This window comes from Macaca nemestrina, chromosome 3 (genome assembly GCF_043159975.1).
Source record: "Macaca nemestrina isolate mMacNem1 chromosome 3, mMacNem.hap1, whole genome shotgun sequence".
In the NCBI taxonomy this organism is placed as follows: domain Eukaryota; kingdom Metazoa; phylum Chordata; class Mammalia; order Primates; family Cercopithecidae; genus Macaca; species Macaca nemestrina.
This window is the reverse complement of record NC_092127.1, coordinates 42,226,601-42,243,837: the sequence shown is the minus strand read 5'-3', so window position 1 is coordinate 42,243,837 and position 17,237 is coordinate 42,226,601. Positions and strand designations below refer to the sequence as shown.

At 39.8% G+C, this 17,237-nt stretch overlaps 1 protein-coding gene across 1 annotated transcript in view; it reads left to right on the top strand.

Moving 5' to 3' along the window:
• The first annotated feature begins 4,973 nt into the window (after positions 1–4,973).
• Positions 4,974–17,237, top strand: part of LOC105463442 (endothelin receptor type A) — a 62,297-nt gene continuing 50,033 nt past the window's right edge. Inside the window, exons 1-2 of the mRNA XM_011710521.3 lie at positions 4,974–5,105; positions 9,413–9,903. Of these exons, the coding sequence (XP_011708823.1) occupies positions 9,484–9,903 (420 nt within the window). The 5' untranslated portion in view covers positions 4,974–5,105; positions 9,413–9,483. The remainder of the gene's footprint in view (positions 5,106–9,412; positions 9,904–17,237) is intronic.

Below are 17,237 nucleotides of genomic sequence, written 5' to 3'. Positions count from 1 at the left end.
CTCCCTTTGGAGTGGGAATGTCTGTTTTATGCCTGTCCACCACTGTATTTCATTGTACTTTTCAGGTTTTTTTAACTCATGTCACTTTTGTTTGTGTCTTGGTAGTTAAAAGTAAGTTATATCTCCCCCTAAAAGAATCTCTAAAATATAAGACCATTCTTCTATATATCCAAAATAATATTTTCACATTTAATACAATTAATAAATCCTTAATAGCATCCAGTACGTAGTCTAAATGCAAATATTCTCAGCTGCCCCCCTCAAAAAACTGAGCTTTATAGTTGTTTTAGCCAAACCAGGATCCAATCCAGAACAGCGCAACTGAATGTTGTGTTCCTTTAAATCTCTTTTAATCTAGAAAAAGATAATCATCTTTTCATTGCTTGACTTGTTGGAGAGACAGGCTACTTGCCCTGTAAAATGTTGTAACTTCCAGATTTGTTTACTTGCATCCTCATGGTATTTGTTTACCTTGTTCATCTATTCCCTATCTTTGTTGGTAACTGGAAGTCACAGCTGAAGACCTGATTATATTCAACTGAAACATTTTTAAATGAATGGAATACATGATCAGTGGACACTTAATATCTGGTTACCCTATCATTAGTAATACTAAGATTGATTGATTTCTCAGCTCTCCAATGGGGCCACCAGCAATTTTAAAAAACTTTGGGCTACATGATATATTAAACATATTTTAATGGAATAACCTAGTCTAAACCACCATGTGCAATATTGTTGCAATTCGTAAACACTTTAGAATCTCCAGCAGCTCATCTACAGGCTAATTTTAGAGTACAGTCATGTGTCTTAATGATGGGGATATGTTTTGAGAAATGTGGTTTCATTGTTGTGTGAATATAATAGAGTGTACTTATACAAACCTAGATGATAGAGCCTGCTACACATCTAAGCTATATGGTACAGCCTATTACTCATAGGCTATAAACCTGTACAGCAAGTTACTGTACTAAATACTGTAGGCAGTTGTAACACAATGGTACTTGTGTATCCAAACATATCTAAACATAGAAAAGGTATGGTAAAAAAAAAAAAAAATGCAGTATTATAATCTTGTTTTCTTCTTTTTTTAAAAGCATATTTCTCAAATCTCTTGTAAATTAGGTATTATAATCCTATGGGACCACGTGTGTTCTACCATTGACCAAAATGTAATGTGGCACATGACTGTGCTTATTTCAAAAACAAATTGCCTGTAGTCAGTTTTAATTAAAAATGGATCTTCAACTAATAGGGCTTGTCTTTTCATCTCCAGGCAGGTGTTGTTTGCTGCCAATAGTCTTGGCCACAGCACTAACCAATGAGAGCGCTGTAGTGACAGTTTCAGATCTCTGACATACATTTCCTCAATTTCTCTGCCTTTACTCTCACAACCAGTCTGTCGTTCTTCTGTGAAACCTTCATGTTTCATTTCTTCCAGAGAGCTTAACCATGATGAACACAACATCTCTAGCAAACACCGTAAGACTCAAAACCACTACTGCATTTCAAGTTTGAGAATCTTGGGAGTTAGCAACTATAAAATGGATTTGTAAATTTAAATCAAGAAACTTAAATTCAGAAGAACATTTGCCCCAAGGACACATGAAAAAAATGGTTTTTTAAGTGCTATATTGAGTACTTCTTAATCTTCAGCAATTTTTGTTCATGAAATCAATACAATACTAATATGATGCCAAGATAACTTCATTACAGTAATCATCCACTTAGTGAGCTGCTCAAACCAGAAGTCAAGTGTGAATAGGATAGTTTCCCCAAAACCCAGAAAACCTGCAAATCTGCATCCAACTCACTTTCCAAGGGAAAGAAATAACCTTTGGAAGTCAAGTTGAAAAGCTTAGTCAAATATATTAGTTATATGTTCTTTGAAAGTACAAAGCATGGAATATAGTTGGGGCAAGTATACACAGTATTATCTACGGGGTGAAGGGTAACTGGAGGTAAAGTTAACTTGACTAAAAACTGGTTCGAGTCCCCTGAAGTCATTTTCCCCAAATAAAGCTGAGAAAATGAGGATATAAATCTCCAACAGCTAAAGAACATTCATGTTGTTCTCATCTAGAATGAGGCAATCCTATTCTCTTACAAAGGCAGGTCTGTGCTGATGATTCACATAAGTACACTTATTTATATTTAAAGATCTTAAAAGAGACGGTAAACTCATTTTATGAATTTAGAGGGCAGATCAACAGGTAATGTATAGAGGCAGATTTCGTTTTGATGTCAGGAAGAATTTATTTTGGTAAAAGATACATAACATAAATTTACCATTTTAACCATTGCAAAGTGTACAGTTCATTGGTGTTAAGTACATTCACATTGTTGTGCAACCATCGTCACCATCCATCACTGGAACTCTTTCATCATACCAAACTAAATATCTGAACCATGTGAAACAGGAAGTTCCCATTCTCCCCTCAGCACTTCCAGGCCCCTGGTAATCACTATTCTACCTTCTGTATCTATGAATTTAACTATTCTAGGTACCTCATCTAAGTGGGATCATAAAATATCTATCTTTCCTTTTGTGTCTGGCTTATTTCACTTAACATAGTATCTTCAACATTCATCCATGTGGTAGCATGTATCGTTCTTTTTTAAAGCTGAATAATGTTCTGTGTTATGTACATGCATTTATATACATATACATACATGTATATACCACATTTTGTTTATCCATTCTTCCACTGATGGATATTTGGATTGTTTCCATCTTTTGGTTAGTTTTTACCTTTTGACTTTTGTGCATAATGCCGCTGTGAACGTGGGTGTACAAATATCTGTTTGAGTCTCTGTTTTCAATTCTTTAGGTAAATACCAAAAAGTGGAATTGCTGGATCATAGAGTAATTTTAAGTTTAATTTTTGGAGAGTCACCATGCTGTTTTCCCACAGCTGCTACACTGTATTTTACATTCAGACTGGCAATGCACAAGGGTTCCAATTTCTCAACATTCTTGCCAACACTTGTTCTTTGCTGTTTTTGCTTTTGTTTTACTATAATGGCTATCCTAATAGGTGTGAAGGAAGAATTTTTAATAACTAGTCCCACACCACAGTAAGATCAGCTGTCCCAAGAGGTAGGGCCTGATGGGTGTGTTCTAGCAAACACTGGACAGATTGACACATTCAGATATGCAGGTGATGCACTGTCCAAGTGTGTCTGGCCACAGAGTGAATAAGGGCTGAAATCCAGCACATGTTTCACAGGCCAAGATGTGAACTGCCTCTTCTGGGACAAAGCAGTAACTTTTCCTTTCCCAAAAATACTGTGAGCTTGCCAAGCCACATGCCCAAAGGGTCACCTTTTTTTAATGTAAACGATGGCACTTATGAAAGCTATTAGTTATTCTGATTGGCCAATTCTCCCTCATAAAGAAGCTGTAAGATTAATGCACAGGGTAATACCTAGTCTAACCCTACTAGATGACTATTAAGGCCTTTTTCAGTGGTAGTGTTCTGTAGATCTCTTTGATGGTTTTACAAAATGGTCCCTAAATTATTTGACACTCCTCACATTGAGGGTTGGGCTCTATAGATCCTCACCTTCAATCTGGGATCTGCGACTGCTCGACTAATAGAATGGAGCAGAAATGACACAGTGCCAATTTCTGGGCCCAGCCCTTAAGAAACTGGCAGCTTCCACTTTCTGTCTCTGGGGACATTCACTCTTGGATCCCCGCCACCATGCTGTGAGGAAGCCCAAACCACAAGTCTCCACAAGTCTCTGTGGAGAGACGCACGTGGAGAAAAACTAACACTCAACACCAAGCAAGTGAACTATCTTGGAAGTAGATCCTCTAGCCCCTGTTACATGGAGCAAAAACGAGCCGTCCCAGACAGGCTCTGCCCAAACTGCAGACTGATAAACAGAGTAAATGAGTGTTGTTGTTTTAAGCCACTACATTTTATAGTGATTTGTTTAGCTGCAACAGATAACCGGAACAGCATGGGATACAACGTGACCAGTGCTCCAACCTCACATTTCTACAATGTGCTGACTCTAGCAGTGCACTGAAGGACTCCAAGGTAGACCTTCCCTGAGGAGCCCCCAGTTTTTACTCACATGTCACAGGCAGTGGCCTTTGTCCCTCATCTCCTCTCCCACCCCCAATTTAGGATAAAGTCTCTGCCATGATAAAGATATTGAGACCCATTTTCTGTAAGGTCTGCTTCCTCATTGTTTGAATTTCTTGAGGTTTCACGGAGCCACACACTGGAACCTTCGTTCGTCTCTCCTGAGGCTCCTTCTTCGCCCTGGGTTGGAGGTCTGTAGCCGTGGGATGCCGGCTACAAGGGACAAGATAGAAGCAAACCACCTGATCCAGTAAACTGCTGTCCACTTCGGCTCCTCAACGGCCTCCAAGCCTAAAAGGGAGCACACAAGCCAAGCAAAGAGGGCAGGGAAGACGGAGAAGAAACCACCCGCGGGCCCTGGCTCTGGGTCCAGTTGTTCCATCACAAATCAAATCAGCCTGCACTAAGTGGATAGGTTCCTCTGCAAGGCCTTTCGGAATTCTGAGTCCTGTCTGTCAAACTCTACCCTCTCTCCTCCACATCCCCCACCTCTTCTTTCAGGAAGGAAATAGTTAAAAAAGACTCCTGCCCTTCGGGGCCTGGAAGGGGGCGGCAGCTTTGTGCTTTTTAGTGGTGGCTGTGTCCCAGGATAGCTGGAAGGTTAGGACGCTCTTGCGGTCCCAGAGTGGAGTGGAAGTGCTGGAGCTTTGGGAGGAGACGGGGAGGACAGACTGGAGGCGTGTTCCTCCGGAGTTTTCTTTTCCGTGCGAGCCCTCACGCGCGCGTACAGTCATCCCGCTGGTCTGACGATTGTGGAGAGGAGGTGGAGAGGCTTCATCCATCCCACCCGGTCGTCGCGGGGAATTGGGGTCCCAGCGAGACCTCCCCCGGAGAAGCAGTGCCCAGGAAGTTTTCTGAAGCCGGGGTAGCTGTGCAGCCGGAGCCGCCGCCGCGCCGGAGCCCGGGACACCGGCCACCCTCCGCGCCACCCACCCTTGCCGGCTCCGGCTTCCTCTGGCCCAGGCGCCTCGCGGACCCGGCAGCTGTCTGCGCCCGCCGAGCTCCACGGTTGGTTGCAAGTCCTTCTTATCGGGACTAGGACTGGGGCGGGTGCGGGGATGGCGGATACACTGCGTGGGCCCCTGGGTCGGGGGAAGACGAGAACTGGGAACGTTCTGGCCCGAACTCCCTGCAGCTTGGGCGACCCGTCGCAGCAGGGGCGCCTGGCACCCACCTGCCCCAGGGCGCGTGGGGAGGCGGGCGCCTTCTGTGAGGGGTGCGGTCCGGGAACGTGTAGGGTTCGGGGAACTTCACCTCCCCACGTGTAGGATTTAGGATTCGGAGTTTTAGGAAGAGGAAGCCCAATGGTTTTCCCTGGGTGAACCCTTTTCCCCAGGCATGCAAGAACTTTGAGGAACACCGAGCTCTGTGGCTTGCTCCAGCGCCTACTTGTGAAGTTGGTTCCACAGCCTTTTCTTACTCGCTTGCTTTTCCTCCCCCACATCTGGGTCTGGGTATGCCAAGGGTAGCCAAGGGCACTCGGTGTGAGGGACTGAGGTGTTTGGGAAAACCCCCAGTGTAGCTAGTTTTGGAAATTTGCCTGTGAAGGTCTGGGTGTTTTGTTCTGTGCTCGCCTTTAAAGGACACTTGTTGCTTCGCACGTGCAGAAAACAAGAGCTGCTTCTAGATTATCACCCTCTGTTTACATCATCCTAATGGCTTTCCCCTGATAGAGTTGGGGGTGGGAGGCACGTTAAAGTCAGGCGTTGTCTCTAAGGAGAGTTGCTCATTTCTTAACCGGAGAGCAAACCCACAGAAAACTTGTAAAAAGTGCCTAGTTTCCTTGTTTTTTCCCCCACCTGTAGTTGTCTATGTGTTCGCTGATTGAGAAACACCTTGGCAGTCATTTCTGTAAATTGAATGCTCTAAACTCATGCCATTTTGATAGGGTCTGAATTTCCAAATTACCAATTACAGGTGAACTTTGATCCTGAAAGTCTCATATGTTAAATGGTTAAAATGTAAGCGTAAGGATTCAGTCCTCTTCCTTAATAATAGTTTTTGCACTCCCCAAACTCTCAGACCCCAAACAGGAAGAATGCTGAATCTGTAGACCATGCCCTTCAGGTCTGAACCTGAGATGCTTCACTAGCGCTGTGACTGATTATGACTGATGATTCAAAGCACAGCCTGACTCAGATTCCTGGAAATGAACTACGAGCCCACCTTGGAAGAACCTGCAGTTGATGGGCTTCTTTCATTTGATTTTGTACTTTCACCCAATGATAATATGACATCCACATGCCTTTGCCAAGTATCCCTTCGTTTTGCAGCTTACCATGTGTGGAGAGCTGACAGAGAAGTCATCAGAAATGATTTCTGTGGTGGTGTCATTGTTGGAGGAGGAAGGAAGGGGGTTTTAATGATAGCTGGCTCGTGCCTTAAGAACCCACAGCGTTGGCCTTACTTCCTGCCATAATCTAACCAAGCAGACCAGCATGCTAAGGTTCAAAGCACCACGGGACCTCTGATGAGTAGAGCAGTACCCACCGTAGCCAGGTCTTCACAGGTCAGTTCCCAGCCGACTGGAACTGGCAGAAAGCCATTCCATTTCTGGAAAAGGCCTTCTCTCTCTCATTTTTAAGAAAGCTGTTATTGAAGGTTCTGTTTCACTTGGGAAGCTGGAAGACATTAGTCACTAAACAGCACAAGATATGAAAGTATTTCTTCTCCCCCTGTCTCTGTGATCCAAAGAGGAGGATGACAAGAAGCTTTTCTCTTGGAGTCCTGGTCTTCCCTTTGGAATAGAAATGGTGTCATTTCATAGGTCTGTCAATTTTTGGCCAGATACTCACTCCAGATTGTAAGAAGCAGGAAAAAACTGCAAACTGTTTATAATTAAGTCTAATCAGAGCTGAAAATTACATGGCCTGCCTCTAACCTTGAAAAATTGATATTTTTCCCATTTAATCAGAGTGAGTCAAGTCCTATAAGCAAAATTATGTGTCCTGCCATTTCTTGGCTTTGAAACCTTGACCTAAATACTTCTTCAAGACTCCGGTTTCCTTATAAGTAAAATGGAGATATTGCTCCTGCCTACCTAGAGTCGTAAAGCTCAAAGCAGATAACAGATACATGTATAACAAGTTACTATATGTAAATACTATTATTATTTCAGAGTTCGGGGGGGAAACCTCTGGGGAAGGCAAAAGTATCCAATACTTGCACTTTATATATACCCTATACAACTTGAATAAACCTTATTTTATCCACGTATTGGCCAAACCTAAGCTTTGCTGATTTCCCAAGATAATTGTCAAAATTCCTAAAAGTGGTTAATACCAACCTTGAATAGATTCAGAAAAAGGATTCAATTTTTTTTACATTTTATTTATTTAATTTTTTTTTTTTTTTTTTTTTTTTTTTGGAGACAGGATCTTACTCTGCTGCTCAGGATGGAGTGCAGTGACTCGGTCATAGCTCACTGCAGCTTTAACTTCCTGGGCTCAAGTGATTCTCCCACCTCAGCCTCCCAAGTAGCTGAGACTACGGGCACACGCCACCACACCTGTCTAATCTTTTTTATGTTTTTTAAAGAAAGGGTCTCACTAAGTTGCCCAGGCTAGTTTCAAACTCCTGGGCTCAAGCGATCCTCCTGCTTTGGACTCCCAAAGTGCTGGGATTTTAGACATGAGCCACCATACCCAGCCAGGACTCAATTTTTTTAAGATTAAATTATGACCTGGGATTAAATTATGACCTTATTTGATTAAATTAAGATTAAATTATAACCTTAATCTTTAATTAAGATTAAATTATATGACCTGAAAATATATACTTTACAGACACATACAAACACCATTGCATAAATCAGATTATGTCTTCATTTGAAGATTCATAAAAGCCTACAGAAAAGGAAATATATAAAATATTGAAATAGGATAAGCTATTTTTAATTATCTTTGATTATTCCTCATTAAAGTCTCCTAGACTTCCTGGACAGGAAGGACCACTTGCTCTCTGCAAGTGACTTAAAAATAAATAAATAAATAAACAAACAAACAAACCACACCAGATGGTCTTTGAAAATGTCTAACCACCCTCCTGAGTCTATTGCTTCATCTAAACTCTGGAGACTTCTTTAAAATATTTTACGTACAAATAAAGCATGAGAATGAGACAGAGGATAGTTTAGTGGTTAACAGCTCCAGCTCAGAGTTGGACTGACCTGCCTTAGAATCGCAGCATTGCCACCCATCACCCATGGCCTTGACAAGCTGCTTCACCTTCCTGGGTCTCTGTTTCCCTATCTTCAAAATTGAACCATGGATCTACCCCCATAGGACCACTGTATGGATTATAGGGCATCATGCACATATAGTACTGGGTACAGTGACTGGCATAAAACAAATGTAGCTATATAGGATGGTAAAAAGATAGTATGGGGACAGATGTCCCTTGGAAAACCAATACTATGACTAACCTGGGAAAGTTCATTACTCTCATTTCATTCATCAACAAATACCGTATTATGATGATAATTTCTGAGAAATGAAAAAGCAAAAAAAGTATGTAGAAAACTTAGATTTTATATATTAATCATCAAGGTTTTCAAAACAAATGTTTTGTTTTTATCAATTATTTCATTTTTAATTGAAACTAAAATGTGTTAATGGTGTTAACCGGAGTTCTGACTAACATTTCATAACACTTTAGATGGCTACCTGTGCTGCACTTCATTCCTATGTTCATTATTTACCATATGCAAAACAGCACACATTTTAGAACACTGAATTTTTACATTTGATAATTTTATTTTATGCCTCAATACTCTGTACCCTTTACTCAGCATATAATGCCTTTTCTCTTTCATTAAAAAATATGTTTGTATCTCAACTGTTGAAGATTTTTGTAATTCAGGTTCTTATCAACCTGAATGTAGAGAAATGAGTAACTACTACTTGAAGGAAAAACTGCCATAGCCTCATCCATATTATGATGTAGATATAAGTATAGCTATGTATAGAGATGAGTGAGAGAGACAAAGCAAGAGAGATAGGGAGATGGAGATAGAGCTAGAGACGGAGATAGAGACAGAGATAGCGATAGAGATGGAAATGGAGACAGAGATGGAGATGACGGAGATGACGGAGATGATGGAGATGGAGATGGAGACTGACATAGAGGAGCTAGATCTTGCCCTAATAGAGGTTTGGTTTTTTTCTGGTTTTACTCTGCCATAGGGTAACCTGATATATATCTTATCTAATCACCAAATATATCCTGCATTTTAATTTAATCAATAAATGATCATTGACTCTGATCTTTTTGGCAACTGGGTTTTGTAACAAAAATTATTTTTCCTTTTGTTTCAGGTGAAAAAAATAGTGAAGGTGTAAAAGCAGCACAAGTGCAATAAGAGATATTTCCTCAAATTTGCCTCAAGATGGAAACCCTTTGCCTCAGGGCATCCTTTTGGCTGGCACTGGTTGGATGTGTAATCAGTGATAATGCTGAGAGATACAGCACAAATCTAAGCAATCATGTGGATGATTTCACCACTTTTCATGGCACAGAGCTCAGCCTCCTGGTTACCACTCATCAACCCACTAACTTGGTCCTACCCAGCAATGGCTCAATGCACAACTATTGCCCACAGCAGACTAAAATTACTTCAGCTTTTAAATACATTAACACTGTGATATCTTGTACTATTTTCATCGTGGGAATGGTGGGGAATGCAACTCTGCTCAGGATCATTTACCAGAACAAATGTATGAGGAATGGCCCCAACGCGCTGATAGCCAGCCTTGCCCTTGGAGACCTTATCTATGTGGTCATTGATCTCCCTATCAATGTATTTAAGGTAGGAAGTAACCACAAATGTATTTGCAGATTTAAACCCGTGCTCTGATTCCACATGGAGAGTTGCTGCAGACTTTTCTGACCTTTGGAATTTTATCTGTGTTTTTACTGAGAGCTATTTCTGCTATCTTCTAACTACTAGTTTTAAGATTTAAAAATTTTATTATCTGTCTTATGTTACACTTAGTTTCTACCTTGATTGTAACAAAATAGTATTTCAGAGATGATAGTTCAAAATCATGGTGTTTCATGACTTGGATTCTCATGCCAGCCCTGAGCTTGCTGGTTAGACAGGCAGTCTTGGCAAGATCCCTGGATTTTTATGAAATGCAATTTCCAGAGTGAGAGCTACTGAGCCCAGAAAATACTTGAAACAAACATATCCTTGAGTTTAGTTACCTGTTGAATATGATGCTGTTCAGAAGCCAGATATCTATAGTCCAACTTGAAATGAATGGTATTTATTTTATTTTGACTGTCTAGATTAATGATTAAAGCCAAAGGGCATCCTGGTTTTTCTCAGTGATTTGGGTGACTTAAGAGATAATGGGGTCCACATGATAGCAGGCCAGTGTTGACCTTGCTGAGCAGCATTACTAATACCACGTAAAACTGGCCTGCTTTACTGTGGTCTCCTTCATTTCTTCAGTCTTAATTTATCTAGCACCCACTGTGTGCCCACCCCTGAGCCAGGCAGTAAGGAACCAAAGAGAAACACAACAAAGCCAGTGCCTCAGTGTGAGAGGAAGATAACTAACCTGTCTGTGATCACCTTGCTTACAGACTGTATTAGGCCATTTTACATTGCTATTTAAAAAAAAAAAAAAAAAAAAAAAAAAAACGGCTGGGTAGTTTATAAAGAAAAGAGATTTGATTGGCTGACGGCTCTGCAGGCTATACATGCATGGCTCCAGCATTTGCTTCTGGTGAGGGCCTCAGGAAGCTTCCAATTATGGCAGAAGGGGAAGGGGTGCAGGCACGTAACATGGCGAGAGCAGGAGTAAGAGAGAAGGGGGCAAGGCACCACTCTTGCAAACAACCATATGTCTCAAGAATCACTCACTAACTCAAGGACAGCACCAAGCCATTCATGGGAGATCTGCCCCCATGAGCCAGACACCTCCCACCAGTTCCTACCTCCAACATTGGGGATTACATTTCAACATGGGATTTGGAGGGGACAAACATCCAAACTATATCAGAGACTACTTAGTCCCAAAACAAACTAAAGCCGAAGGAATTAGATATTCCATATTTGGTCTAGTTGTTGTGAGGGAAAAATTGCTGCAAGAATTCAAATGTACTAAAATTCAAATGAAATGGCTTGATCTATGCCAGATTTTGTGAAATGTGTTTATTCTAAACCCAGGAAGAGTATTTTCCTCACCCTTGTTTTTTCCTTCTATGTATTACACATAAAAAGCAACTATTCTAAGAGGTAATATTCTGAAATATTACTTTAAATGGCAAGTTTTGTCAATTGAAGATATAACACATTTTAAGTAAAACAGTAATCTCTCAGTTTCCAGTAAGTACACTTAAGCTGTGATTACATTATATTACCCTAGCAGAAATATCAGTGGTCTGACAATACAGATGAAAACAATGGTTACAATTTTGACATTACAAATAAAAACTTCCCAAAATTACACCAATACACTGTTTCCAAAATTGAAGAGATTAGAGAACAAATAATCAAAAAATTATCATCTCTTTCCACAGGATAGTGTAAATACATGTGTTTTCTATTAGAGCTTAAAATAGGAATTGAGAACTAAACTATGATGCAAAATTGAAAACGCGTAATTGATTTTAAATGTTTAGCATACGCTACATAACTGTAAGTTTTTCTTTTAAAAAGTTTTCTCTTTATGAAATACTATGTGCATGCAACCACTTGACTTTTTCCTGACATTTCTCCTTAATGATAAATTGGAAAATTCAAATTTTGACTCTTCAGCCATCAGAGTGTGGAGTATCAAACATTGATTATTCATACTTATGAACTAGTGAACCAACCCATCATGGCTCAAGAAAATAATTAACTATCTCTGCATTAATAACTCCCTGCTGCTGTTCACCCTGAAGCACACTATGTAGATTTGACCATGTGCAAAGCAGCTTCTTAGCCAATCAATATCCACAACTGCTGGGAAGGATACCTGCTTATCTCTTTGAGGTGATACTGCCAATCACCAGACTAAACATCATTTCTATTCCATGGCAACGTTTTAAGTCAGATCATCTGGAATGTCTCTGGATTTGGTAAAAATGCAAATAGAACTTTGCTTTACATTCACTTAGCAATGAATAAAAATTAACACATTTTTATTTGACCATATTGTTCTCCCCTCCTTGGAATCCAATACTTTGTATACCTTACTGTAGTTCTAAATAATGCGGACAGTTTGACTGGTACTTTCACATCATAAGAGTACATTTAACCATCATTAATTTTAGAAAGTAAACCTTTAGGCTAAAAAGAAATATACTCTTTAGTTATTTCAATCTTTTTCCAGAGGGAAAGAGAAAAAAGCACTGGAGTGTGCTAAAGAGCCTCACAGTATTTAGGAGCGATCTCCACATTTTTCTGTCATCCTCCTCTCTAGGTCATGAGATCATACATGTTGCTATTCTTATGACTTCTAACCAGGATACTCAAGAGATCCTTCCAAGCAATGTGAGTCACAGGCCCCCATCCCTTTCCCCCATAGCTGCCTCCCACAGTAAAATTCTGGTGCTTTGGAGTCTGTCACATATTAAACCTATAGATTCCTCTAACCATATCAAGTTCACTACCTCTGTATTGCAGGGCAAGGTAGCAGCTGTCCATCTCACTTTACTATTACATTTATGTAGCTGTGAAAATAATGCATGCAATTGGAGAATATTCAGTTAAAGGGATGCATGAGCCTTCTTTATTTTCCTCACTATTAGAAGGATTAGGTTGAAAGAAGAATAAATAGTTGAAAGTATCTAATATGCTCTTCAAAGAAAGATGAGTTTTGAACCACACCTATTTTTGTGTTTAACAATTACATTAATTGTTTTTCTTTTTTAATTTGTATAAATTTATGGGGTGCAAGTGTAGTTTTGTTATATGCATCTATTGCATAGTGGTGAAGTCAAAGCTTTTAGGGTATCCATCACCAGAATAACATACATTGTACCCACTATGAAATTTCTCATCATCCACTCTCAGTTGCTTTTATGCTCAGTTCTAAGGTGTCTCCAGACAGACAACATTGCTTTGAGTCATATCAGAGTCAGCATAAGTGGAAGTAGACTATTTAAAGATTGTATTAATATCTGAAGCAAGCTAGAATTGCTGATAAGACTGTAATAATGTTACAAGAAAAAGAAGGCACGATAAATTATTCTTCCTATTAACGTTTTATTCCCTTTCTCTCACTTTGAAAAAGATTGTACTGAAACGGTTTCATAGATCAATGTGATATAAAACACAACTGAAAAGTAATGCAGCAGGTATCAAACAGCTGGGCTATTTCAGATGTCATTAACCCGTGTAGCTGTTGCTTGGTGGCTCTGGATGGCCTGTGGCATGGAAGGTGGGGTGGGCTCATTCCACACCTAAATTTTCAGAAATTTCTTAATTGATCTCCATATCTTCAGAGCTTCTTCCCCATAATATATCCAGGACTTTGCTTTCATCTGTCAAGTGCCACTGCTTCTACAAAAGCACCCAGGAGCTCCCACCTGTCCCCCTTGTCCCCCATGCTTAGTAATCAAGGCCCTCCACACTTAGGCCATACTTCACCTCCTTCCAGGTAATTCCCAACACACATGGCTCAGGTCTGTCGAAATGCTATCACTACCCCCAAGGAACATCCTTTGCCCTAAATAACATTCTCAGAGAGACTGAATATAGTCACTGAATTGCTGCTACTGAAGCATTTACAGATCCTAGTTTGAAAAATGAGTTAGGCCTAGAATTATATACATTGCATCAAACAGAAATAACCCAAAAGATGAAAAGAAGTTCCTATAGCCCTTGCTTACATACACTCACATACACACACACACACACACACACACACACACACACAACCTGATGATAAAAGAAAGTCAGCAATCTAAGAAAGTAAAATGCAAGGCAGAAGGAACCAAGGCAAGCCAATGAATGCCAGTTGCCTTCTTGGTTTTCAAACACAATGGCCTTGCAAATGCTAATGTTAAAGAAAAACTGTTTCTAAGATTATCAAAGGATAACTGATTTTTAGTTATTCAAAAAAAGGATAATATTACTAATTGCACTAGAAGATTGACAAAAGCAGGAAGGAGGAAGGGAAAGGAGTTAGCAGATTTCTTCATATACCCAAGCTTATAACCCATACTGCTGGTGGATTCAATTTGTCAATAAATTACATTATCTGATATCTGAAATTTTCAAGAAGAACAAAAACTTAGCTAAGTAAATTAATCTGTATATAGGATATTTACATTTGTTAGAATGGCAAAATAGTTAAAACATTGTCTCCATGTTGGGAGACCAAAAATAACCCCTGATTACTAGATGACAAAATAGATGAAAAGCATAGAATTTAATAATTATTTAATGATTCATGAAATATATGCCATAAAGTGTTGTCCATAGGGAGATGGGTTATAATTTTGAACAGAGTGGAAGCCCTAAAAGTGATATTTGTGCATGAGCCAAGGCTTGGCACTGTGTAGCTTCAGGATAACAGCTCCGCCATATGTATACACAGACATTTCCATATACCACTGTATCTCATCTCTTAAGCAGAAACAAGAATGCAGGGACGTGTATGTATGAGAGAGATGGAGTAAAGAGGATTAGAATGGTGGCCATGGAAAGAAGCAAGAGGTACAGTCCAATGGCTTGCCATAGACGCTTTTGACATGCATAGCAGGGAATTGATACCATGGATAATATGCCACGTAAATCACGTCTCCACTTAGCATGTGGCACAAAGCAGATCTGTGAGAACAACAGTGATAGAATCCAGTAACTGTTGATTACTAATTTTGTCTACCCTAAGCAACCACCCCTTATTGAGGACAACAATGAATAATAAACACATCTTATTTCTGCATGAAATTACCATGAATATTTTGCAATGAAAAGTCAAGACTCTCAATATGTTGCTCTGGCAGAGGATCTGAACAATGTGGAAATGAGAGACATTCACATAGAGCCAGTGTTCTCCGTGTTCACACAGCCTTTGACATCTTGTGCAACTGGAATCCATCCTTCTGGGGCAGCTTCACAAAAGTCACTTCTTGACATATCAAATCACCACAGCAATTTGTGCCTTAAAAATAAATTGTCACAACTTACAGATTAGATGCCTCAAGCATAGGAGATGTTCAGTAATGCTTGTTGTTATGATTTGATTTGATAAGGGCCTTCACTCTTAACTTCAAATCAGATTAATCTGAGATATTCAAATTAAAATGATGATGATGGTGGTGGTGGTGGTGACGATGATGATGATTTGTCAAAGGGATTCTTCATTTATAGACAAGGCAGAAGACATTATCTGTGGTATGTACATACTATTCCCCAACTTAGTCAAATTACCCACCAAATTCTGTACATGATAAGCATATTTCCCTTTTACTGCATCATCAAGCAAATAAAAACACACTTTCTCATGTACTCTAAGAATCATGCTATAATAAAATTAGCTATAGAAACTGTATTCTCTAAATTTTAAGAGAGAAAATGTGTTCCTTGACGAAGATCGCTGTTCCTCACTGGTGCACTGTATTCCAGCTAGATGTTTTCCCATAGGGTAGCTCTGATGCCGCCTCCTCTGCAAGCTCCTCTCTTTCCACACTTTTCCGCTACCTCTCTCTACTCCAGCTAACCTGGTCTATCTATCTGAGTCCTTCTTCCTGGAATATGGTCCTTCTACCTGGAATATTTTTTCCTCAGGCCTTCTCTGGCTTATTCCACTTTATTCCTTGGATCTCAGCTTAATCATCTCTTTGGCAAGTATCCGTGATCCAAACTGGGTTAGTGGCACTCCCAAGACCCCCTTTATTAACCCTGTACTAGCACTTAACACATAATCTATTGTATTTACCGGCTCCTTGGCCTGTCTGCAAGTTTCTTGAGGCGTGCTGCCATCATTCTCATTTATCACTGTATCTCCAGTGCCCAGCCTTAAAAATATTTGATAAATGAGTGAAAAAAGAAAATGCACTGTAGGTGCCTCTATTAGAATGTTTTTCTCCCTTGCAATTACAGATCTACAACCAGATCTGCTTATTGAGTTTATTGAATTTCTACCTTTTTTTCTGAAAAGCAAAATGTCTCAGGGTCCATAAATCTGTGAGAAGCTCGTGGGAAGCAGAGCAGCACATAACAGCAAAATGATTTTCCCCTTCCCTTTGTCTCTAGGGGTCGAGAGTTCTTGTCTCATGGTTCAGGCATTGTGTTAACTATTTCTGTGCAATATCCATTCTTTAAGTATAGCTGTAACTGTAGTTTTGATTGAAATATTAACCTATAAGTGATCTGGAATATCAAAATAAACATTCATATCACAGAAGGTTTTTTTTGTTCTTGAGAGAATAGGAAATAGGTTGATTTTTCTGGCGTTACTAAGATATATGTACATTGCAAAACATTATGCTAATAGCTTAAGAATATATGTACATATGAAATGACAGAGTGATAAATTTATTAGCCAATTTGCTGTTTGTTATAAGGAAGTTGCTGTCTGGAAAGGCTTCAGAACCCTGTCCAGCTCTACCTCCCCTTCTGACTTTTCGTTTCCTGTGTCTGGGAACCTCATTGCCTTCTCTCATGGTCATGTTAAGTAATTATTCTCATGTGAGGTTACTCTGCTAACCCTCAGCATTTGGCTCACAGCACAGTTATTCCCGTGTCAGTGATGGGGGATGGAAACCGTCCATCACTGCAAGACTGTTCCCATGGCTGAGGAGGGAGAGATGGTTTCAGTCGTGTTCTTGTTAGTAAGGTGTTGAGATGTAGATTCATGGCTGATGATATTGCCCCATCAAAGAGTTCATTTAGCTCATTGGAAGAGTTTGCTGTATTCTAAATTTAACATAAAATAATGATGCAGGAAAGTTTTAGGTTTTAGAAAAGAATTTTCACATGATACATTGTATATGCATGTGTGTGTTTGTGTGTGTGTGTGTAAATGTTGCTCTGGTTTCAGCGTTCTGATCAATAAAAGCAGAAGTTCAGGCCATTTTATCCTGAAATATTTCTATAGGGTAGTCTTATAAGTTGCTTGATTATTATACAAAGTATATACAGTTAGTATAAAGAGTGTGCAAACTAAAATGAAGGGGGCTGGGGAATCAAATTTGCTG